The sequence below is a fragment of the Chelmon rostratus genome, chromosome 15, assembly GCF_017976325.1.
Source record: "Chelmon rostratus isolate fCheRos1 chromosome 15, fCheRos1.pri, whole genome shotgun sequence".
NCBI classification, from domain to species: Eukaryota; Metazoa; Chordata; class Actinopteri; order Chaetodontiformes; family Chaetodontidae; genus Chelmon; species Chelmon rostratus.
This window is the reverse complement of record NC_055672.1, coordinates 18,375,749-18,400,454: the sequence shown is the minus strand read 5'-3', so window position 1 is coordinate 18,400,454 and position 24,706 is coordinate 18,375,749. Positions and strand designations below refer to the sequence as shown.

The 24,706-nt window shown below is 43.0% G+C and overlaps 4 protein-coding genes across 8 annotated transcripts in view; 1 reads left to right on the top strand and 3 right to left on the bottom strand.

The window, feature by feature from the left end:
- Positions 1-751: 751 nt before the first annotated feature.
- LOC121618347 (interferon alpha-inducible protein 27-like protein 2A) lies at positions 752-1,877 on the bottom strand. Its single transcript, XM_041953806.1, has 4 exons — positions 1,736-1,877; positions 1,553-1,576; positions 1,210-1,371; positions 752-992 (listed from the first exon to the last, which is right to left on the bottom strand). The coding sequence occupies exons 1-4, from the start codon at positions 1,743-1,745 to the stop codon at positions 907-909; spliced, it is 282 nt and encodes a 93-aa protein (XP_041809740.1). The 5' UTR covers positions 1,746-1,877; the 3' UTR covers positions 752-906.
- Positions 1,878-2,613: 736 nt separating this feature from the next.
- LOC121618346 (interferon alpha-inducible protein 27-like protein 2A) lies at positions 2,614-3,940 on the bottom strand. Its single transcript, XM_041953805.1, has 4 exons — positions 3,869-3,940; positions 3,671-3,700; positions 3,149-3,310; positions 2,614-2,771 (listed from the first exon to the last, which is right to left on the bottom strand). Exons 1-4 carry the CDS (start codon positions 3,936-3,938, stop codon positions 2,677-2,679), a joined length of 357 nt encoding a protein of 118 aa, XP_041809739.1. The 5' UTR covers positions 3,939-3,940; the 3' UTR covers positions 2,614-2,676.
- A 656-nt stretch (positions 3,941-4,596) lies between these two features.
- LOC121618377 (galectin-8-like) lies at positions 4,597-10,929 on the top strand. Of its 2 annotated transcripts, XM_041953855.1 has the most exons (8): positions 4,597-5,197; positions 5,503-5,591; positions 7,108-7,318; positions 7,436-7,555; positions 7,678-7,704; positions 8,545-8,633; positions 8,746-8,911; positions 9,058-10,929. In XM_041953855.1, exons 1-8 carry the CDS (start codon positions 5,159-5,161, stop codon positions 9,205-9,207), a joined length of 891 nt encoding a protein of 296 aa, XP_041809789.1. In that variant the 5' UTR covers positions 4,597-5,158; the 3' UTR covers positions 9,208-10,929. The 2 variants fall into 2 exon arrangements, with proteins under 2 accessions (XP_041809789.1, XP_041809787.1); XM_041953853.1 differs by having other exon boundaries at positions 4,597-5,591.
- Positions 10,930-12,059: 1,130 nt separating this feature from the next.
- The window catches only part of LOC121618169 (palmitoyltransferase ZDHHC14-like), a 46,096-nt gene continuing 33,449 nt past the window's right edge, over positions 12,060-24,706 (bottom strand). For 2 of the 4 annotated variants that reach the window (XM_041953505.1, XM_041953506.1), the window contains exons 5-10: positions 24,181-24,318; positions 23,172-23,220; positions 21,083-21,185; positions 20,834-20,943; positions 18,696-18,801; positions 12,060-13,216 (exon numbers count right to left, since the gene is read on the bottom strand). In XM_041953505.1, coding sequence (XP_041809439.1) covers positions 12,746-13,216; positions 18,696-18,801; positions 20,834-20,943; positions 21,083-21,185; positions 23,172-23,220; positions 24,181-24,318 — 977 coding nt within the window. In that variant the 3' untranslated portion in view covers positions 12,060-12,745. Of the gene's footprint in view, positions 13,217-13,911; positions 13,935-18,695; positions 18,802-20,833; positions 20,944-21,082; positions 21,186-23,171; positions 23,221-24,180; positions 24,319-24,706 lie in introns of all 4 variants that reach the window. The other 2 variants (XM_041953508.1, XM_041953507.1) reach the window with 2 other exon arrangements.

Sequence of the window (24,706 nt, the reverse complement as noted above, 5' to 3'; positions counted from 1 at the left end):
TTAGTGAAATAATTTTCCATCACGATAAGTACAACAGTTAATGAACACAGGAGATGTCTATCAGTACAATTCCACACAGCAGCAACACACACATACACACATACAAATGCAGACTTTGAAGGCAGAGTCGGAGCAGTTCAAATGATTTAATACAGGAATGGCAAAAGTGTACAGAGAAGGCAGCCCAAACAGGTAAACAACACAGAGCAGGCAAAGTCCAAAAACCAGGCAAGGCCTGGAAAAACAAAGCAATGGTCCACAAAACACAGGAAACCACCGGAAAGGGCTGGCACCTTGACACACAAGGTACAGCCGGCACAGACTGGGGGAAAGCACACACTTCAATACACAAAGGAGGGAGGACTAATGAGGGACAGGTGAAAACACAGAAAGTAAAGCAAAAGATGACACATGAGGAAAACTCATCAACTTTCTACAGGAAATACCTAAAACTAAGACCCCAAACCAATTTAACCAATCTACTAATAATATAATACTATAAAATCTGTAATGGACCAATGACTGTGTGTAAAGTAAAAGGTGTTGCTCTGGCCTACGCAGCTCCCTTCAGCTGTCTGAGCTTTACAGCATCTTTCAGCTCAGTGTTCTGGTTTGACAGCCCGCAACTTTACTTTACCATAAAAACAAAAACAAGTTTATGAACCCGCAAACGCTTTCTTTCATGTACACACTCAGTCCCTTCAGGTGGATATTATGAGGAATGGAAGTATTTACAGGCCACACACCGAACCAGAGATTTAAAAGATTTATTGCCCAAAACATTTCAGTTGTCTGACACGACAAAAGTGCTGTTCACTAAGAGAGTTGATACCATTTAATTTTATTACTTGCTTAATTTGGCAAAAGAAAAAGATATTGCAAACAGATGGTTTTCCTTCATGATTTTCAGATGATGAGTGCAACAAGCCCTCCGAGTGTTCCTCCAGCGCCGGCCAAAGCTGCACTGGCAGCTCCTGACAGGCCAGCTGCACCTAAAGCAAGAGGACAGAGAGGCAATGGAACACAATTATGCACAGTATTGTTATTATATTCTACATAAAGGCTCTATCTTTAACCCAAAGCTATGAGTCTCTGTTGTATGTGAAATTACTGCTGCTTCAGCTCCAGATCTGTGAGACACCTGTGTAGGATTTTGTGTTGCTGTTATTGCACTTCAGGAAAAGACATGACAAAAGTGACGGCGCTTACCTGCCGCCTGCAACACAGCCACCGTGCTCCCCGCCGCCACCCCTCCTCCGTTAGCAATTGCAGCAGCAGACATCATGCTGGCAGCGTAGGAGCCCGCTGCTATTCCAGCGGAGGTGAAACCAATGCCGGCCAGAACAAGTGGACCCCCAACCACTGCACCGGCTGCACGAGAGCACAGCAGAGGAACGTTTGTTCCTGATCATAGTGTATTGATCAGGCCAGCACATAATGGATCATGCATGATATACGTTTAGCATTTAAATGGCTGTTCTACATGAATGTGTGTTAAAATCAGCAGAAAAAGCAAACACAGGTGATCCACGAGAGCTTTCCAAATACTTACCTGCTCCAAGTAGTGTGTACGTCACTGAAACACAAGATGAAAACAGAAATCTACATTTACAGTTCACCTGCTTCAAAGCCACATTTGCTGTAACCATCATGATTACATCTCCTCAAGAACAACATATAAGTAAAAGTCTGTATTTTAAAAGAAATGTATGAGATTTGGAGCAGTGGTACTTACACAGACCCATGTTCTCAGCTGCCCTGATGAGCGATAGCCTGAGCTGGGCTGCGTTTTATATACTGAGGGTTAAGTATCTTTTCTTGAGAAATGAAACAGTTCAGAGCAGAGGGGGGCGTCACGGACTCTTTGACTCCTTGTCCCAACAGAAACAGAGCAGAATGAAATGGCTCAGCTACTACTGGATGGACCACTAGCGCCTCCCAGAGGACAGAGGCTGAAAGTGAGCATGCTGGGATGAGTTTGTTTACCTGCTCGTTGATGGGAGCGGAGAACTCATGTGTGAGCGGCAAGGCTGTTACAGGTGTAGGGAGGATGCTTTGAATGATGGCTGTAGAACTGTAGGAGGATTCAGGGTTTCACCTTGAATATTTTACTTTGTCTGAGGAAGAACAGTCTCTGTGTGCTTTTTGATGTAGTCTGAGTTCATGTGCAGTTTGAATGTATTGCTTTCAGTATAAGTCTGCCAACAAATTAAAACGGTGTCTTCACCTGAGATGCATATTGAAGATTTGAGATTTGAGACTGAAATCAATGATCACTTCTTGTTCTTGGGTGTGTCGAGCAGGAGGTTGTTGTGGTACCACAGAGTAACCGCTCGGCCCTCCTGCTTCCTGTAACTCCTGTGTCTCTGAATATGAGGCACAGTCATTGGTTGAGTCTGGCCTTAATCCCCTGTCTCCTTTCCCACGGGGAGCTCCAGATGTAGTGGCATAGGAAAGGGCTGATGTTTATGTGCATCAGTGTACTGCAGAGCTTGATAGGATTTATGGCGTATATAATAAATAGATGAAGTGACGGTGTAAAGTTTGTCGCTCATAGTTATGAACCTTGAGCTGATAATCTCTACAGGCGACACACTGAACCAGTATCTTTCACAGATTTTGCAGATTTATTGCACAAAACACTTCAACATCAAAGCTGTTTCAGATTCATCTTGTTCATGATCTTCTGGGGATGAAGCTAGCCAGCCATCCCACTGCTCCTCCAGCGCCGGCCACAGCAGCACTGGCAGCTCCTGACAGACCAGCGGCACCTGAAGCAAGATTACACAGGGCTTTTATTGAGGTGCCCAGCTACAGAGAAGCTGACAAAACCTCATTTTCAAGACAGAAGATGAAATGCAACAGCAGCACTACTGTATAACAGTGTGTAGATAGTACTTGTGCCTGAGCACTGTATTTTGTTGAATACTGGACTAATTATCCACATAAAATGACTTCTCTATTGTGACAATATTGTTGTTTCAGTTCCCATTACAATTCAAAAAGACAATATGAGTTACAGGCCACATCAGGGCCTACTCTGGGCCACATGAGTCCCTTTAGATTCCCGGTCCAGCAGTGATCATCTCACCATTAAGATTCAAGGTTAAAACCATCAGAAAAACATCTGGTTAATGTTTTTTTTTACCTGCTGATTGCAAAACAGCCACCGTGCTCCCTGCTGCTACTCCTCCTCCATTTGCAACCGCAGCAGCTGACATCATTTTAGCAGCAATGGAGCCTGCTGCTATTCCACCTGAGGTGAACCCCGCGGCTCCCAGAGCGACAGGAGCCAGGGCCACGGCGCCTACTGCACACAGACAGGAACACAGCAGGGGCTTTGTTCCTCAGGATGGTGAGCTAGTGTGTTAGGCCACTTTAAAACAGCTATTCATAGAGTGTCACCAACCCTCTGACACCAGATTATCCATTAATGCTCTGTTTGTATCATTTCTCACTGTCAACATAAATGCCTGCACATTGTAAATTTCATTATATGTATTGTTTACTGCATCATGATTCTTTATATATATTGTCAATTGTTTATTTTTGTTTTATTTTTATATTCAGTTTGTGATTCTGGGCATTTAAATCGCTTTTCTACATGAAAGTGCGTTAAAATCAGTAGAAGTAAACGCAGGTGATTCAAAAAGGCTTCCCGAAGACTTACTTGCTCCTGCTCCAATGGCGACAACTGCACCTGAGCGACAAGATGATAAACTGATATCAATATTTACAGCTCGTCTAGTTGAATCCAAGACATCTGCTTTCGTTTCTATCGTTGTTGTATTTTTATGAAAACACAGAAGTTAAATAATCAGTGGTTTTAAGGAGGTATATCGATACCGTCAAAGGAAAAGATACTGACCAACGCCCATAGTTTCTCGTCTGATGATCCACTGCTGCACTTCCCGAGAAACGAAACTAGGGCAGAACATGAACAAAGGAGGGCGCCAGAGAGTCGCTTCCGCTACATGACCCGAGAACAGGAAGTGAAACTCAACTAATTAACGTTAACGCGAGCATTTATCATTATTATTGTTATTGGAACATCAGAAAAACTAAATAAATTAGTAAAAAAAAAAAAAAAAAGATGCAGATACTTTATGTATAAAATACATTCAGCGTTAACGTTCATGTATAGCAGCAGTTAGGTGCAATAAAAATGGAAGATTATGCAGTGTTTCTCAATCCTGGTCTTGGAGTACCACTGCCCTGCATGTTTTAGATGTTTCCATGCTCCAACACACCTGATTTAAATGTTCAGCTCGTTACTGGGCTCTGCTGAGGCCTGATAACGAGCCATTCATTTGAATCAGGTGTGCTAGAGCAGGGATACATCTAAAACATGCAGGGCAGTGGTACTCCAGGACCAGGGTGGGGAAACACTGCTCTAATGTACCAATACTAACAATTACTAAGGCTTTTCATATTATGTTCCTTTTTCCTCCTCCTCCTTCTTCTTCTCATTGTTGTTGCTGTTATTGTCATCATTAATATGATTATTATTAGAGGTAGTAGTAAAACAATTAAACAACAACAATAACAATAATGTTGTTGGTAATAAAATTAAAGTAATATTAATTCAATGATTATTGTTGACGAATTATTACTGCATTTTGTTTGTAGGTGCTGACCATTTCTTCTAGAATTCAGTCAGTAAATGATGGCATTTACTGATTTTCAAAACTAACTTAATACATACAACTTACACTTACTAATAACTAAAATATTTTGTTTAAAATAAACAAACTAAAAATATACGGATTATATTACAGATCATATATTAGATATGTCATTCCAACATTTGTCCCATTTGTGAAACGAATATTTCTTTGAAAGCAGACCAGGGGGTGAATTATTCATTTCCGTTTGCTCTTGCTGGTGAAATGAAGCTTAAACATCGTGAAACATTTAAGGTTCAAATCAGAGAAAGTGGGTCTCCGTCGTCGCGCGCGCGCGCGGCGTCCGGCGGACCTGCTCACGTGGTCCGCCCCGCGCATGCGCACGGTGTCGTGGGCCGATGGAGAGAAGATGCCCACTGCCATCATCCCCGCGTAGAGCCGGAGAGCCGCAGAGCGCTCGCAGCTGCCGCAGAGCCCGCGCACTCAGTCGTCTTCAGCACAGCCGCATGTTGTAGCCTGACACCAGCAGCCTGATGTCTGTGGCTAATGCGAAACACACTGTCCTGAATCCGGTAAGAGCCCTATTATTATTAATATTATTATTAATATTATTGTTATTATTATCAGTGCTCTGATGCCATCATGCAGTGATCAGTAGAGCCTTAGAATCCAGCTGTGTGCCAGTCGCTGTGTTGCCAGCGTGTGAACGGCCTGCCTGCACACTGGACCTGAACTAACCCGAGCTCTCAGACTCTCAGTGTAATCCGGCTCATAATCCCTGAAACACAGAGGCGTTTACTGCCAGCTCCCGCACTTCATGTCTTCAGCCGCTGTCAGTGCAGGTACCCGCTGCTTTAACCTCAGCTCTCCACCTCAGGTGATCCCATACACAGGGCCCATACCTGGAGGCCTGCACCCCGGGGAGATCATCATCATCCAGGGCACCGTGCCCCCAGATGCTGACAGGTGAGATGTCGTTAAGTAAGTGAACTGTACTGAGGAGGGGCCGCACCTTCATGGATGTGTCTAAGATTTGACTGGTGATACTTGCCCCTGGAAAAACCACATCCCTGTTGAGGGTAGTTCAGTGGTTGGCAGACTTCTTAAAACTTTGGCCCTCAGCCACCTCCAGCAGCACAGAGACACCGGCAGCCTTCTCAGATAAAACCACCTCATGGAGTTCTGCACATTTCAGGAATATAACTTAACAAAACTCCAAATAAAACAGATGCAATGTCTATATTCACTCAAATGTATGAATGTATGAATAAAACGCACATATCAGCTGAGTTAACTGAACTACTTTATGTTTCTTTGTATCTTTAAAAATGAGTATTTAAATGAAGCGTGCTACTGGTTACATTTCTTGTAAGGGCCCCTACTGACCACCCCACCTGCTAACCTCTGTGGTTTGTGTCAGTGGTGGAAGAAGTACTCAGGTCTTTTACTGAGGTAAAAGTAGAAATACCACAGTGTAAAAATACTCTGGTATAAGTAAAAGTCCTGCATTCAAAATCTTACTGAAGTCAAAGTACATAAGTATCAGCATCAACATATACACAAAATAACAAGAGTAAAAGTACCCATTATGCAGAGTGGCCCATTTCAGAATGATGTATCTTATATTATGCAATTATAATTAGTGATGATAATAAGTAAGCATGTTGCAGTTGGCAAAGGGGGCAAATTACAAGTACTTATACGCTGCCTGTTTAATCCCTAATAGCACTCGAGATGTTCCTCACAACTAATTTCCCTGATGATTAAACGCAGTAAAACAGTCAAAATTGAGCACAATTTAATCTATGAATTTAAATGTCGTCTGAAAAAATATTTTGTATATTGAAAGAGCCATCTGAAACTGTTAATAACATTCTGCAATAACCAAATTGTATTTTTTAAAAGTAATGATATGTTTAAACGAGTATTTTTGGTTCCAACTTGCTCATTTAGCAGCGTTTAATCATCTAATCTAGTTGACTAATCCCACACATCCCTAAAAAATGCATCATAATTTATGAGTTGATTCTATTTTGCATTAATGATCTTTTAGAAGGTAACTAGTAGCTGATGTTGATAAATAAATGCAGTGGAGCAAAAAGTACAATACTGGCCTCCAAAATGTAGCAGAATAGAAGTACAAGTGGCTTAAAATAGAAACACTGAAGTGAAGTAAAACTACTTTGAAATTGTACTTCAGCACAGTATTTGAGTAAAAGTACTTTAGATTTATGAAACAGCCTTCTTTATGAATATGCATCACGTGAGCATAAAGTAAAACAATCAATCTGAGCTTGAAGGTTCATTCTTGACCTTTTAACAACAGTTTTGTGGAACCTTTAAGATCCTAAATCATCATTTTTGTCAAACAAAAATAAATCACTTTTTAGAACTAGATTTTGATACAGGGCCTCTATAGCTGCCTTTGCTGGCCCTCTTTGCCCGCCTGGTGATCCGGCCCCGGTGTGCACCCTCTCCGCAGGTTTCAGGTGGACCTGTCGAGCGGCTGCAGCACCAAGCCGCGCTCTGACGTCGCCCTCCACTTCAGCCCTCGCTTCAAAGGCACGCCCTGTGTGGTGTGTAAGTCCCTGCTGCAGGAGAGCTGGGGCAAAGAGGAAACGCTCCATCAGCTGCCCTACAAACGCGGAGCCCCCTTCGAGACCATCATCCTGGTCCACGATGACGTCTTCAAGGTCAGTGAACCCACGCTGTGAAGGATGGAGGCACTGATAAACTTAAAAACAATAAATGTGCATGGCAATTTTATTAATAGACAACCAGGGTGCTAAAATACTTTTCTTCACCTGTAGGTGGCAGTAAATGGCGCTCACCTGCTGGAATACAAGCACAAAATCCCACTGAACAGGGTCGACACGTTTTCTATATCTGGGAAAGTCAGGGTGCACGCTATTGGCTACATCCCAAACTCAGTAAGTACATTCCCATCCCTCCTCTGCTTTGTTTCGTCCTCACAAACCGGTCATAAGTGTGTTTGCTTTCAACAGAGACTAGACTGAATTACCTCTAAATTGGGCTTTTTTTCCTCCCTCAGGCAATATATTCAGAATCAGGTGACTTGGTGAGTTTGTCTTTTTTGCGTCATCGACACAAATCCTCCGCCTGAATGTGCTCAGTATCTTGTGACTGCATCACATTTCCAAAATGACGCCTATGTTTGTGCACTGCAGACTGTTCTTTTCAGCGTGCGGCCCCTCAGACTCCTAAAGGAAAAATTCTGCTTTATTGCAACTTGAGTCCAGTTTTTGTGGTAACATACGTGGTCGCTAAAGTTGTTTTTGAGATCGGGGAACACGGCAACATCGCTCCAGCGAAGTCCAGTGGGGCTTTATTTGTGAAAGGAATAAAGTGAAAGCCCCTGAAGTGATGGTTATGTTCTGACTTGCCCCATATGACTTCTCGGGAATGATGATGCCACATTTCCAGATCTTGATACAGTGATATTACCACCTGTAGGAAGGATGGTCAAAACTATCAAAATAACACTAGTTTCTCTAGCAATATATTTATATTTATTTATATATTAAAATAAAACGTATCAAAAATGTTTCCAAAATTCTGATAAATCAACAGCAAAGAAAGAGTGTCGTTGATTCTCACTTTCAAATGTAGGTTAATATGGCTCAGTGTTAGAGCTGCAGTGATTAATTGACAGAAAATTGACCAGCAAATATTTGGCTAATCATTTTAGTCTCTCTTCAAGCTAAAATGCCAAACATCAGCTGGGTTCAGCTCCTTAAATGTGAGCTACTGCTTCTCTTTGTGAGTTTTGGACTGTTTGGATTGAGGGACATGACGTTTTTCACTGTTTTTATTGACCAAATGATCACTTGAGAAGATAATCTGAAGATGGCTGAAAGTAATTGTATGAAATGTACGAGCAGTTCTGTTTTCATTCCAGAGCCTCCCTTACAAAGGCAGTATACTGAAAGGCCTGAGCCCTGGGCAGCACATCACAATCAAAGGACAGGTCAGCATGTATCCTCACAGGTAAAGTGACCGCTGATGAAACTTTCCTCGTGTCTCTACTAATGTAAATCACATTTCCCTCGGGTGGTTTCTTATTTATACGTGACTTACCTTTGTTCCACGTTTCTCCCAGTTTTACAGTGAACCTCCGCCACAGCAGGACAGAGAACATCGCTCTCCATCTGAACCCTCGCATGAAGTCGGGTGTGTTCATCCGGAACTCGTACCTGAGTGAGTCCTGGGGTCAGGAGGAGCGGGAGCTGCCCTTCTTTCCCTTCTCCTCAGGGGAGTACTTTGAGGTAGGAACCGCCTACAACCTATCCTCATTTGAAAGGGCTTCTGCTGTCTGCTGCAGCTGTAGCTCATTATCACAAGTTGATCTTTAATCATTCCTCAACACGTGTGTGTGTGCTCTGTAATGATCGACTGTTCCTCTGTTTGTCAGATTCTCATCCTCTGTCAGCCCCATCAGTTCAAGCTGGCAGTGAATGGCTCGCACTTGTTTGAGTTCAGACATCGGGTGCAGGACCTGAGCAGCATTGACCAGCTGGAGATCATGGGGGACCTGGAGCTCACTGATGTGAAACTGTGGTGAATCGGGACTGTGGATTTACACGGAAGCCAGCGTTACAGACACTCTTGTGTTCTGGTTATTGATGCTAAATTAGCTTAGCCACAATGGCCCAGACAATGGATGCTAAAAAACGGCAAACCCTGTGCTGACTTCAGGTGAGGTTAGTCTTGCAGCAGCCATAGGTCACTGATTTTAAGCTAGTCTAGCATTTTTTGTGACCAGGGACCGTGAATAGGTCCGGCCGTGGAGTTTCAATGGTCCGTGTTTCCAGCCCTGACTAGACGACTGATGCATGAGAGTTAGCTGTGCTGGAGCATCAGGCTGTGAGTCACCGTGACCGTTTACAGGTTAGGTTTGCCTTGGTTCATTTCTTATACCGTCTCTAGTGCATCTCTGCTGTGATACGCCCTTAGTGCACTGTATAATTCAAACAGGAAATATGTGTAAATGTTAATAAGCACTCAAGTGCTGGCTTTGTTTAAATGCCAGGTTACTGTCAGCAAATACAAACAATGAATGAATCTGAACCTTTCTTTAGTAGCGAGGCCTAATGAAGGTTCATTTACTTGTACAGATCATTTAAAAAGCTTTGAAACATTTGCCATCGTTTCTAAATAATTCTGATTGTGTTTTCTTTGAAAATGAAAACATTTTGAATGTAGAGTCAAAATCATTTTCATCTGCAGTTTTTTTTTTACATGAAATTTTAAAGGTACACTATGCAGGAAAAAAAACAATGTATAGACTCATACAAAAGGAACACCTCCCAATCAACACTTAGGGCCCACTAGAAGTGTGTGGTGGTGTATTTATCTGCAGACTCTGCCCTCTGCACGCAGTTTTTTCTTATTTTGTGGTGGTCGGGGACGTTTTTGGGACAGTGGATGTGTAGCTCCCAACCAAAAACAGTGCACTGGTGAGGTCAGGACTTAACAAAAAGTTAATGACCAGGCTGACGCTGCGATCTGTGTCGTCTGTGTCTGATGCTCTGCTAAATTCTCCTGTCTGGACACAAACTCAATTAGCTAATGTTGCTGCTGGCTTGTTGACTGCTGTCTGTAACTCGACAGATGCATTGTAATTACGTTGTTATCATGACACGCAATTATTGTCTACTACTTTTCCTATAAGAGAGCTAGACAGAAGTATCATATATTTGCGAGATACGTCGTCACTCATTTTCCCACTGGCAGTCAGGCACACCACTCTTGAGCCGCTGCCTTATGAAGGTATGTGATGGTGCAGGTGGTACACTGGGCTGTGTGTGTTCTGGTCAGCAGCAGGGAGGTGTGTGCCTCTGGTGGTGTTGAGCCAGGGAGGAGGGCCCAAGTTCCAATGTTGTGTTTACAAACAGAAACTGATAATTCATGCGTAGTTTACCTTTAATGAAGGACCTGCCTACGTAAGGTATGCCCACATTTCTTTGTTTCATTCTTCATCTCCTTTTAAATCTGTCTGCTGTTTAATCCTCAGGATTCTTTAACACACGATAGCATCCCATGCACTTGACATTTGAGTCAATTTAGCATGTAGTGGTGCAGCAGAACTCAAGCACAGTGCAGTACAGGGCCAGTTTAAAATGTAACTATTTCAATAACCTAACATGACATTTTGCAATCTTTATGCAAGCTTTAGATTATAGTAGAATCCCGCATCTGTGACCATCTCTTGTCTCACTTCTCTCCCAGTCAGTGCTGCACTCATCAATCCTGCTGGTAAAAAATCTGAGGTGTTTCTTCTCCACTGTCAGTGTTTTTTTGTTTTGTTTTGGTTTTTTTTTTGCATCATCTGTTTTAATTGTTGTAAATGATGTATGAAAGATCTTCCCAATGTATCATAAATGATTTAATAACAAATAAATGTGTTCCTCTTATCATTTTGTATCCACTGTTTAATGTCTAGGTGGTTTCCAGCATGAACTGATATGTTTGGCCACTAGGGGGCAGCACAATAGGCTGTAAACACAACACTGAAATATTTTCACCGTGAATTAGAAGGTGAACATGTCAGCAAACAACAGAAATTTTCAGGTTTTGAACTAAATGCTCTATTTTCTAGACCAGCTACTCCTTGACTTTGTCTTAAAACCATTTGAAGCTGGCCAAGTCAGTTTTTTGTCAGTAAATGGCTGAAAGAAAGGTGATGAGAACAGACGGAGTGAACCAAAACAGTGAACTTTCATGCTGGAAAAACCATAACTGAGCTACGAAATGCTCTCTCGAGCTGAGGGGAACTAGAACAACCCTTTCCTAGTACATGTACTCATTTGACCTATTTGAAATAGAAACATTGGTTAGTGCAGCTTAAAGTCACATTATAGAGAAGTGTAGTTGTTGTTGACTTGTGTCTGATCGTTAAATGTTTGGTAAAGTGTTGTTTGTTCGGGGAGGGGGACACTTTCAACTGCAGTACTCCGGCTCAACCACAAGGTGGAAGAAGAGAATAAACATTGACTGCCTTTCTCTACCCAGAAGCCTTCACCAACCACTGCCAGTCAGTAGGGTCTTTTCTTTGATTTGGCTGAAGAATGTGTATTTCTCTTTTTAAGACGCCAACAAATGACTTTCAATAAATATTACTGGAAACAGTTTAAGTCTGTACGTCTCTCTTCACAGGTTGGTGCTTGAGGCTTGTGACAAAGACCTCTGTGAGGATGAATGGGAGGTTTAATAGCCTAAAGAAAGTCTTAACCTTGTTTGAACTGCTGAAAGTGTTCAAATTTCAACAGACAGGCCTGTAATCCCTCATTTACGCGTCATGACCACAGGCATCAGTCAAGATAAAACTATAAAGGACATGTTATCACCACATGACTCACATTAGCACCCATTATGCCTGCTACACCTCAATATCAATACAACCGCATTTGATAAAAAGTTGGTGTTTTATTAATATCCACAGGAAATATAATAATTTGTAAGATTTGTAATAACCATGGTACAGTACAACAGTCTTATTTTTAACATAGAAAAAGCAGGATGATATGCAACATGACATCAACCATTGCACTGCTGAGAATGTCCAAGAAAAAAAAGGCAAAAGACGCTGTCCAATCAGCAACAGGCAAATAGGCTAAAGTTTGTTTTACAAAAAAACCTGTCAGACCTTTGATCCATTGACAGAAACTCATCATTGACCAAAAATGTCACGTTCTGTTTTTGCTTGAAATGGCTCACATACGCCACTTTTGAAATAGAAAACTGTGCTGTCCAGTTTCCAGGAGATAACAGATAATGCTTCCCTTGATGTATAAAAACAGAGAAGAGTATGTCTGAGCTGTCACACAGGAGAAGCAGAGAAAACATCTCTCCCAGTTCCAGCGGAGCAGTTTGGCAAGACATTGGCTGAGGACAACTGGTTTCTCTTCGGTTCAGTTCAATTCCATTCAGTTTCTAGCAGCTGAATTCAAACCACAGCCTTTTTCAGTTCTCGAGTCCTGCTGAGGAGAGAACTGAAAGCTAACTCAGGGTGAGAGCGAGCTGGTACAAAAACGGCACAGGAGAGTTTCATGGGTTGGATGCATGTTTTCAGGAGGGAGGAGGGGGTGTGTGTCCCATTGTCAGACAGAGCTGAGCTTTACCAGTCCTCTGACAGAGTCCTCGTGTAGTGAGTCCTGGCTGGCTGGGTTGTAGAAGCCGGCCTGCATGGTGTGGCTGTGACCCAGGGGGCTGCCACAGGGGAGCATCCCAGGCGGCGAGGGCACCTCCTCTGGAGTAAGAAAGTGGTGGTGGGCCACCGGCTCCTGGAGGGGATGGCTGTGGTTGTGCGTGTGGCTGTGTCCGTGGATTGGCAGCATGTCGGGGGCCTCGTGGCAGCTGAGACTGGGCGTAGATGTCGGAGGGGTGGGCTGGCCGAGGGGGAGCGAGGTGCACGGGCCGCCCAGGGTGAGAGCGGTGCGCCCGGGCAGGGAGCCTCCGTTTTCAGGGGAAGCCGTCAGGATGACTGGCTCGCTGCTCTGCTGCTGGAGGAGAGGTGTGGCGGCGGCCTGCAAAACGAATTTGGTGCTCTGAATGCACTGGTCTTGGTCACACTGAGAGAAAGCAGCAGAAAACAGGAGAGAGAGGACAATACGGGAGGGAATGTGAAAGTCAGAGAGACAGATAAGGTGCCGGAGGTGAAGGACGGAAATAGAAAACAAGAGTGAGGCAGTGTTAAAAATTAGATGGAAGAGGAAAGAAGAAACAACACACAGGACCGAGGAAAGCAGAACGTGTGGACAGACAACAGAGGAGGGGGTGGGTGATTGGATAAGAGGGAGAAAGAGAAGAAAAAGAGATGTTAGTACCCTTGTTAGAATGCAGAGCCACACAAAGAAGCCGCACCAGCTCGTTCACCCGCCCCAGTGAAAACAGAGCTGAGGTCAGTAGACAGAGTTGAAAACACAAGGCTATTAAGTCTCTGCTTCATGGCCTATTGATCTCTATTGCCTTACGTTAGAGTGGAAATTACATGTCTAGAACTGAAGCAGAGGAACTGGGTTAGGACACAGCCAGTCATCAATAGCACATATTAGATACAGGGAGATTAGCTTTAACCCTATTAGCCCCTTATCACCACAGAACAATTGTGTGCACTGGAGACCACGAACAGGAGAAAGATCACCAGTCGTGCAGAGTGACAGTAGTTAATAAGCAATACGATCAAATAAGAAAGGCACTTCGATGGCTTCTTCCAACCCACACCACTTCCGACAAGAAGCAAAAAGATTCGTCCCACGCTTCTCACCTTTCTGTCTCAATCTCACTGACCTAAAAAGAGCAGATCACAGATGTGATTTAAAAAGTTCAGCCACCTTTGACAGTAAAAGAGATGTGGCTCTGATGTATTATCAATCCTCCAATCAGCTGCACGAATCAGCTGCTCTTGACCTATCACCTTTCCAACAACCTTTCTCCAGACGGAGCACTTTGAGCGAGGGTTAGTGGACAGAAATGACACAGAAGGCTCACTCACAGCTTCATTAGCATGAAGCTACATCATCAGCGGTGTCTTGGATACAAAATAAAATTGAGAGGTGGAAAAAAAAAGAAAGAAAAGGAGACAGAACTCCGTCCCTTTCTTTCCACTTTGAGGCCCACTCATGTTTTATTAACAGTCATAGCTAGACTGACTCAGCACTGTCCATCCCCCACGGCACACACACACACACACACACACACACACACACACACACACACACACACACACACACACACACACACACACACACACACACACACACACACACACACACACACACACTACAAGGAACAATATGTACACAGACAGCTGACGGACTAACCTTGGATAGAAGATAACAAATGAAGCAGCACAGGCCACCATGGCTTTCACACGTGGCAATGATGACACAACAAGGAAGGATTTTTTTTCCTCTCATCAAAAATGTAAGCAGATATTTATATTTTCTAATATAAAATACAAAATAGCAGTGGGTCTACAAACATACAACATACTTTGATTGACAGAAAATAACTGCGAACTCTTTTGACATTTCCTTCCTTTTTTTTTTTTTCATCATGAAGGCCGGGTCATGAAGAGGATGACCACGACCTTGTACGAATGAAATGAAATATTGCCCAAAGCCGACACCATTATGTTTCATCTTTAAACAAGCGTGGGGATGAGGCAGTGGAATTCGGCCGTAAGCTGGGAGATTCCAGTCGACTGTGTTATTCCTGACAACATGCCACTGTCTGCTGTGAATGAGCACTTGACTGGTGGTAAGTTGAACACTTTGCTGGCACTTAGGTATCCAATTGATCGTGTGCAGCTCCTCGTGTGTGTGTGTGTGTATTGTATAAAAATAGCTCACAGCTCACAAAGGAAAAAGACAGAGGAAGACAGGAAGGAAGAAAGAAGACCAAATATAGAAATACTGACTAAGCCAAATGCAAACTGTGTACCATGATGTTAAAGGATGGTTTCACCCAAAACAGATTTTCTGACTAACTTACAGTGGTATCTACTGCTGCAGATACTGTTGGTTTTATTTACATGGAAATGAAAGCTCTCAGCATTGAAATAGAATATCAACGTTACTCCTACATCACCTTCCACTGTATTGGGGTGGAGACAAACACCAGACACATATCTAAAAATAGAGCTGCAACTAACAATTATTATTACCAATTAATCTGACAATTGCACATTTTTCAATTAATCTTTTGTTTAGAAAATGTCAGAAATGATTGAAAAACAGAATATTCCCAGAGCCTAAAGATGCCTTCAAATGTCAAACTAAATATTCAATTTCCAGAGATAGAAAGCTACAAATTGTCACATGTATGCTGTCAATTAAATTCTGTCTAACACCCAAAATCAAACCCCAGATGGAGATTTTATGTTATTGAGGCACAATGTGACATCACTTCACACTCTGTTACCATGGCAATGGCTTACAAGGCTTCTCCATATCGGGCCGCTGTTGTACGCTGCATCACAGACAGAAGCACCTTCCGAAGAAACTGGGCCCCGACGCAAACGTAACCTGAATGAGTTAACTCACACAGCACTACAAAAACAAGAGTTACGTTAAAGTTGCACAACTTCCAGCTAAGAAAGGAAACTGACCACTGTAAAAATCTACTGTACTGTCATCTTCAGGCTTAGAAATTAAACTGATCAACCGCGTGTTGATGAGGACTCTCCTTGTTTTGAGTTGAGTTCAAGTCAAGAGATTCCAAAATAAAAACATCTGACCTGCTGCACTGTATTTCCCACGGTCTGTGTCGCCTTAAAACTACATTAAAACTGACAAAACCTATGAATCGAGTATGATACACTTGCATTTTATAATTCATCCCTCTATCTCTCTCACACATTTCATGTACATTCACACACTTTCTCCAAATAGCACCCGCCCACACTGCACTGTAGTAAACAGACAAAAGTGATGGGAGACTTTTACTCATCGTGGTTTGAACGATTTAACAAAATCAGACCAGCAGCCTCTCTAAAACTGTCTTGATGACACAACATTGCTGTCTTTCTGTTCTTTTTTGCACCACTGATGCTTTATTTTGATAGTGACAGTTTGGAAAAAGACAAGGGAGGACGCTGCGTTGGACTTTAACAAACGGATATTACGTTAACAGCTGACTCTGTATCAGCGTGCAGATAAATGGCCAGCAGCCGAAACAACAGGACGACTCTGGCCGCTTAGCATGGCCGCGACAGAAAACAGATGGCAGTTGTGTCTGAATGTGCTAACACAAGGGAATGTTTCTGTGGCTCTCGGCCCGTTACAAGGCGTCCACGCAGCTAGGACCTGAAGACAGATGACGATCATGTTCGACGTCTCAATGAGAACGAACAGGGCGAGGTCGATAACAACGAGATGGCTGTGGCGCAGAGGGACGGCACCAGTGAAAGACATTAAAGAAGCTGTGTGTGAATAGGCCTTAAACGTAGCGTGTAATGTGTGAGGTTAACAGCTAAAGCGAACAACAGAAGACTTGTTGCTTCTATTCAGGCACCAGAGGCAAGCTGGTCAGTGAGGTCAGTCCAGTGTCCTCTTCACAACACAGCTATTCTCTCCAAGACTGCAGGAGACAGTTTAACATTAGATATCTGTTTAAGGACTGCGGTGTACTTCCAGTTTGTGAGATTGTGAGGTCGCACAAAATGCTCCAGTTCATTATATATTATCTCTTTCTGATTGCTCCTCATTATTTTTCTTGTAAACTTTGGACTATCAGCATGATGAGGAAACCCATGATATTAAATACAGTATTCTGACAGAGAGCAACTGAAATCAGGGGGAGTTAAGTCCTTAAGCTCAGGCAGTGATGCCACCTCACACAAAGGACCCTTCCTGCTGCGGTTGACCTAATTTACAGACAACACGGAGCGACACATGCAAAATTGAAAACATCACTGTCTCGCTCCTTGCAATCCCGAGCAATTGCATCAGTTTCAGTGTAGTGTGAGGTAAGTAGAACTGCTTTCCCAGGTCTGGAAAGAGAGAGAAAAAGGCAGTATGTTGTGTCACAGAATTAAGTGAAGATGTTGTTTGAAAGAGTCAGACCTCATGTTTTATCTAGGCCAGGCCATAAAACCATTAACCAGTGTTCACCACTGTGATCAGACACAATCAGACACAAAATACTATAAGCCATGACATCTGTAGTTTCAGTTCCTTAAACTGACATGGGGCTGAGTTTATCTACCACACTTCATATGAGCTGATTTTCTGTTTCTGGCAAATGAACAAAAGACAACAGCTGGAAGTTTCACTCTGTCAGACAGGCTGCTGTGAAAGATGCTTTGTCTCTGCGTCATGCTGACCAAGGCCTGGTCCTGCAGGAGTGACGGTATGGCCCGGGCGAGACTGGGACAAAGAATGCTGAAGCCAAAGAACTAAGGACCAGCGGACTATCAAAATGTTTCTTAATGTGATAATCCTTGGGAGTTTCATAAAATCAAACCCCCTCTCTAACAGTATTTATGATCTGCATCTGATGTGTGTACGTAATCTAGCGTAACTGTTTGTGCTTGAATCTCACTGTTTACTGTTCACATTAAAAACGTTCAACTGGTGAAACACCAGGTGGCATTTTAGTCACACGAGGTGGATTTTATTGTGAAGCAGTCACAGCACTAACCTCTGTCATTTCCAGCATCTTGTGTCAGCAGGCCTGTTTTAAATATTGCAGGAAGTAACAGAACAAGATGCTGCCACAGTGAACGTGTTGGTTTGGCTGTACTGTAAACACATACATCCTTTGCCCTTCTGTTGTATTTCTGGCAAAGCAGCTGCTTAAGGAGTGTTTCCTTTAGTATTAAATTGCACCTGCTGTTACCACCAGGAACCACAGGTGTCGCCACATCAGCCAGAGCTGAAAACTCCAGGATTGAACTTAAAAATGTTGGTTGTGAGGCAACACCAGTAAACTTTTGAGAACAGAGGAGAGCCTGAGGGGTGTTACTGCGAAGCAAGTTCAACATAGCCAGACTTTGTGGTCAGAGATAAAGAGCATCACGATGGTGGTTATCAACTTTCTTTATCAACCAGGCTTCCTTCATCAGGCTCTGTAAAATAATAATGATAATAAAAAGGGGGCATTCGGTCATTTGGTCAAGTTCTGCACAAAATGGACCGTATGGATGATCTGATGTGTAAAATTTCAAGTGTTATTATTACCTGAAGCAAACTCTGAACATAACTGAGCAGCTAAGGCATGCAGTATTAGTTACCATGGCAATAGTCAGGTCAAAAAAGAGCAACCTTTGTGACATTGAAAATTGTACCTTTAGATTAAACATACCTCGAAAACACATTGATCTTGCTTCGTATTACGCCCCTCAGATCTAAAAGTATCAAGTCCCTTTAATAAATTATATTACTATTGCTAAAATCCATGATCCACGATCCATCCACGAGGTAACTTGCTGACTCTTAAACAGACTCGACAACACGATGAACATTCGCACCACTCATGACAACTCTGCATTTTTACATCTAAGACGTTAACAGCCTGACAGTAGTGTCTTGGAAGTCAGTGTCTTACCATGTGGCTCTGCTGTGACTGGGTGGCGCCATACATTGTGATGCCATTGGTTGGTGGTGCAAGCTGCGGTGTGTCTGATTGGATAAAACCCCGTCTGTCAATGAGACTAGTCAGAGAGAAACAAAGAGTGGAGAAATGCGTTGTTTGTGTGCATTCATTCACAGATATTACATAGCAAATGGCTAAACAAATGGTGTAAGGACACTGGAAGCCTTAAAGCACAGATGTACAAATTAAAAGCCACTCTGTGACTGACTGTTAATACTGTATCTAGAGGCAGGTTTAGTCAATGTTAGGTGGGAAGGATTAGCAGAGTGCAAATTACCTTGTGTGTCAGTGGTACCACACCGTTAAAAGAGACAATCGTGTGTAATTGCTTTAGTATTGTGTACAAGTTTCAACATTTGAGTCTTAACATTCAAATCTTCCACTCACACACACACACATTCACACAAACACATAAAATCACAACTCAGTAATAAATCACTGAGGCCCTGCAGTGAAGCGCTGGAGTGAATCATTGTTTCTGTCCCCTCGTTAGTGCCGCAGAACTCTGACACAGCTGGTTAGACGACAACCTGCTGAACTCTTGGTATGTATGTGCACATTTGTGTGGTCATGGGCCAGATCTATGTGATAATGGCTATTTATTAGCCAGACAAAGGTTGATCTGACAAAGAGCAGTCTCTACCACACACGCGCGCACACACAAGCACAGCCAGTTGAGGTGTTAAAAAGTGTGAGCAGGGTAATCATTTAACAGAGTGTGCTGACAGTGTGTTCCCGTGGGACTGAGCTGGATTCAGGTGGAAATGGTTTGCTAGAAGCACAGAGACAAACTAGGGGAACCTAAAGCAGCGGCTTGTGTTGCTGCTAATGAATACCGGAACGTCTGCAAATGCAGTTAGGAGGAAATGAGCATAAAAACATGTCGGCTGATGCATTAGGAAATGTGAGTCAAGAACTCAGCAGGGAATGCAATGCAAGAGGTTTTTGTCTGCGTGTGTGAGAGGCTGGCGTTGCTTGCATAGTCCGAGGCTGAGGAGAAACATTCCTTTCTTACTGGGGGACCCAGCTGTGCACCGCCACAAACACACATGTGCACAGACACACAATCACAGACACACACACTCACAGACACACATACACGCACACAACCAGATGGCCGCCACCTGTGCACTGAGGACTCTTCTTAGTCACCCACAGGTATCATTATTGGTGACTTACGACTTGTGGGGGCCAGAGTTCATTGCAGCCAGATACACAGACAGAATGCTGCTAAAAGCCTTGATCACTGCTCTTCTTATACTTTGTGTGAGTGCACAGTATGCATGTATTTTGGTAACTTCAGATGGTATTCTATTATTACTATTGGTATACTATTCAGTTTGTATGGCCTAAACTGGTTTTCTAACTATCTTGTTTGTACTTTATGGTTAAATGGGTGCAAAGCAAAAGGCAAAATTAAAGGCTGCAAGTTCCAAAGGCTAAGAGACATTTGTGACGTCTTGACAGCGTCATTGAGAGTGCTGTATCTTTAAAGTGGGTACTAGTGGCCAGTAAAGATAAGAGCCGATAGTGGGTATCTCTGTCCAGTGTGTGAGCACGAACACATTTCTAACCACAATGAAAGAAAAGAAAGAGCTGTTCAAGTCAGAGGAATTGCAGTTTCACAGAGATGAGTAATGAGAATTGTTGGTACAAAATGCCGAAGTGAAAGGAGCTTGGGAGGGAATGTGCTGACATTTACAGTCACATGGACATGAGAATGTAGCTGTGACAGTTGGCCGGTGTTTTTGTAAAATCACATGAACAGTAAAAGTGTGAAATCTAATATATCAACCCAACTTTGATCTTGGATTTGGTTAAAATAAGCTTGAAATCCTTTACACTCTCGCAGTGTCTTAGTAGCTATGTATAGACAAAGGGCTGCAGGCAGCTCGTTTCAAAGCAGCTCCTCACATCAAAAAGACTCTTGCCTAACAGTTCTATTTTAGCCTGCACACAACGGAAACTTGTGGTGGGGGGGGGGGGGACAGGTGTTCTGACCTATTGCAATAAGGTGAAAAATTACTGAATGGGAATTATACAATAATAACAAAAAAATCACCACATAAAAACACATTCACACGTCATACCTCGGTGGCAGGGGTCCACACAGGGCTGCGCAGCAGTTGGTGAATATATTGCCGTGGCTGTAGGGGTTATAGTTGTCCTTCCCTCTTTTAGAAGACCAGGACCCTTTTATCTGGAGGAGACCACACATCAGTCACAGTTTCAGGGTGATGGATAAATATCTATTGTAGTAGCAGCATTGATAGAACAACAAGAAATTCTAAGAGTCCCTGAATTTGATGTATCTCTATTTGATGTGCGTTCATACTCACATCTTCATTGGTGGTCTGGTTGGAGCTGATTAGGTAGGTATGGAAGCCTGAGAGGCCCACTATGGACCAGACAGAGAAGAAACACACCACCACCTCCAGCACAGTGACACAGTTAAGTCAAGGAATAAATATCTGCCACAGCCTTTTTTAATCCATTCGGGACATATAGCGAAGCAGACAATACTGACACACACACACACACACACACACACATCGTAGACCCATACAGAGCCAGCATGGACAGAAAATAGCACGCGCTCTAACAGCTAGCATATTGACCTACAGCCTCAGGGCTGTCCTCCTCTTGCCAATAGTTCCTAGTTACCAGTTCATTTGGCTGGGACTGCAGAGCACTGCTCATTTTCTCTGCTCCACATAAAGCAGAAAAACACAGACGCTGTCTAAGATGAATCCTTCTGCCTTTATGAAAATGACCTACAGTGACCCTTAATTACATCTTACAATACGAAAGAAAACTATTCATAAAATAGGACCTACAAATACCCAGACACTTGAAGTGCACTATTCAGTACGGATACGTCCCCATGGGCATACTGACAAAATTAATTACTTAGGTGGGTCAGCGTAATATTCCATACGCAAAGACCATGAGTCGGTGTGTTAAACTGTGCTGTAAAAATCATCTAAATGCCCTCACTCTCCCCTTTTCTCTCTGTTAATGTCCCTCTTTTTTTCTCTTCCCCCAGTCTCTTCTTCCTTAGCAAGGACAAAACATGTCATCATTCACCTAGTACAAAGGACTGCTACGATACCATCGACTGCAATTCCCCTTTATTAAAGTCCTGTAGGACACAGGCTGTTATCAGCTTGGCTTGGCACACATTTCTCTGCCAGAGAAAACAGTTATCTCACTCAGCCATATAGAGAAGGGCAGAAAGAGAGAGAGACAGACAGACAGCGTCACAGCCCTGGACTCTGAACTTGATTTGTGGATCAGAAATACCGTTGGATATTACGTTATTATGGGATCCTAGTTCAGATTCTTGTATTATTTATACTGGCAATAGACAAGTTTTTTGCTTCAACTTATCATTATGAAGTAAATGTTGATTGCACAATGTAATGGCGATCGAATAATGACATTTGGCATTTAGATTGGCTTTGCCGAGCTTTGCTTTTGCTACACAATTCTTGCTGCCACCGGGTACGATCTCCCAGGAAAGTGAAGGCTTGATTTAAGGCACAAAGGAAGCACAGCTAGTAGATCACTAAGGGGCAAAAGTTGAAAGTTGTCTGTTTCCACTTAAAGTGAGTGAAGAGACCAAAAAAAATACCTATTTATATTTCACTGTATGTCAAAAGGTGTTGGTTAAAAGGTAAATTTCAATCTCTTCTCAGAAACAGTGTGTTGATGAAGTGACAATAAATGTAAATTCTGACGTTAGGTGACTGCTTCTACTTTTCCTGCCTGGATGTGCAGCTAAAAGCTAAGGTCAAATAGTGTAAAATCAAACTTTAATGCAATGTTAAAATGAAATGTTAGACTTGCCTGGATTTACCAAAGTCCACGTGATTATCATCAATGCTGCAACAATAAGCTGACTTACAGGGCATTTGTAACAGCTGTAGCTTAAGACGTCTCGCACACACTTGGCATCTGTCACACAAACACACTCACATCAAATCTCACTCACACAACATCTCTGTAGAGCGACTGCGGGCAAGTTAGAGCCAGATGACATCAAAGGCCGACTGAATCAATCGACAGAGACAGAGCGAGGAGCAGCCTTGCGTGCTGTGTTACTCGGATGAAACAGGACTAATCAGACGCACACCAGTTATGCAAGTACTGTAACTGGCAGCAGCAGTAGATGGAAATGCTTTGAAAAGGCGTGTCATGCGAATGAATTCTGACCTACAGAACGACCTGCATGGGCCCTCGCTGGGCAAGTTAGTCCATGTTGAGTTGTAATACCAATTCAATATCGGGAAAGCTGGGTGATTACAAAACTATGGCCAGAAAAGAGTACAGAGAAAAACATGGACAGACAGCAGCAAAAATCACACAAGACACTTAAAAGACACGTTGAACAATACATGGCAAAAGTTACATTTAGTGTAAGGATATCTGGCAGGACTGTCTTTAAGCGCATTGAGGAACCCGCTTCGATGGGAGCCTGTGAACAGAGAAGACAGAGGCGCCATTGGACCACTATACAATCATCATTAAACAACACCCATTGAATGTTGGAGCTTGTATCAGATATTGGGCACTACACAGTCTGGAGCCATTATTTTCTGCAGGAGTGCAAGTGTCAACAAAAGGGAAGCTAGGCAGAGTGCGCCCACTTAAGTGGCAACTTAACTTTCAAGTGTGAAGAGTAGGACAGAGCCAGAAAAAAGCCCAAAAATTAAGTGTTGGCTGGCTAAATGTGGCTGTCGGAGGCATCTTTGTGGCGCCAATTAGTTAGATCGATGATTAACTTTGCCTTTTAAATGAAACTGTGCAAAATTCAACAAGTGGGTTCAGAGTGTACAGACATGCACAGAATAAATGAAATAGTGATAATAAAGCACTGGAGGATGCAACCACCTTTGATATGAAGCACTGTCACAACTGCACTGTATGTCTAATGTAAGCTTACAACATGAACAGATTATTAAGTCACTGTGATGTTTTCTAACTTGGTTTGAACCCCACTGGGATGAAAAAAACAAATCAAAGAATTCAAACTGTTGATGCCTGTTGGTCAAATCTGACAGTATTTAGACTCAACACAGCATGGAAAGAAACAAGAACATGCTCAAAAGACCATAATCAGCACTACAATTTTCTAGCTGTTAATCTTGGCCCTTATTTTTTTCCCAGTGCGACATGGTCCACTGTCATTTATACACACAAGCACAAACAGACACACACAGACACACACACACACACACACACCAATGGGGAGCCCAACAGTCCACTGCCTGCTCCCAGCTGGAAAGATGGTAACAAGCCAGAATACTGCAACTTTTCACAACACCCACTTACAACCTGCTGGCTCGAAACACGGCGAGAACACAGCCACGAGCAGCGTGTGCGTCTCCGCCATGCCTGAGCACATGTCCCCCCCCCCCTCCCCTCAGCTACTTACGTAAAATGATGTGTGTGATGACGAAGGCGAAGATGAAGATGGTGAGGAAGGAGAGCGAGAGGATGAACATGTAGAAGAAACGGTAGTTCCTCTTTCCCACGCAGTTCCCCACCCAGGGACAGTGGTGGTCAAAACGCTCTGTGTGGACAGAGGGAGACAGAAGGAGCAAAAAAGTTTATTTTGGACGCACACCTACAAGTCTTTCCTTTCATCCCACCACACTGCTGCCACAGTGATGCTTCCCTTCTGTCTGAAGTCTTTGTCATGAACATGTGCCACCGGAAACTGGGTTATGTACACATGGCTTAGAAATCAGGCTTCTCCAGAAGATGTCTTTGGTTTCTCGATACACAATTAGTGAAACCAGCCTTTTTAAAAAAAAAAAAAAAAAAAAAAAAAAAAGGTCAACGGTGGATTGTGCCAGCTATACATAAGTTCAAATGCAGGCTAATTTTAAACGTAATTTCTAACTTTAGACAGAGTTTACAAGCAACATTTTAAGTGTTGTACTAACTGAAACAGTTCC

Coding starts and splice junctions, on each gene's coding strand:
- LOC121618347 (XM_041953806.1), bottom strand. Junction 1,372..1,552: donor GTACACACTACTTGGAGCAG/GTAAGTATTTGG, acceptor GCTCTCGTGCAG/CCGGTGCAGTGGTTGGGGGT. Junction 993..1,209: donor GGCTGTGTTGCAGGCGGCAG/GTAAGCGCCGTC, acceptor CTCTTGCTTTAG/GTGCAGCTGGCCTGTCAGGA.
- LOC121618346 (XM_041953805.1), bottom strand. CDS start 3,938: ATGTTCTGCCCTAGTTTCGTTTCTCGGGAAGTGCAGCAGTGGATCATC. Junction 3,311..3,670: donor CGCCATTGGAGCAGGAGCAA/GTAAGTCTTCGG, acceptor GTCTGTGTGCAG/TAGGCGCCGTGGCCCTGGCT. Junction 2,772..3,148: donor GGCTGTTTTGCAATCAGCAG/GTAAAAAAAAAC, acceptor ATCTTGCTTCAG/GTGCCGCTGGTCTGTCAGGA.
- LOC121618377 (XM_041953853.1), top strand. CDS start 5,443: ATGTCTTCAGCCGCTGTCAGTGCAGGTACCCGCTGCTTTAACCTCAGC. Junction 7,319..7,435: donor TCCACGATGACGTCTTCAAG/GTCAGTGAACCC, acceptor CTTCACCTGTAG/GTGGCAGTAAATGGCGCTCA. Junction 8,634..8,745: donor GTCAGCATGTATCCTCACAG/GTAAAGTGACCG, acceptor CGTTTCTCCCAG/TTTTACAGTGAACCTCCGCC.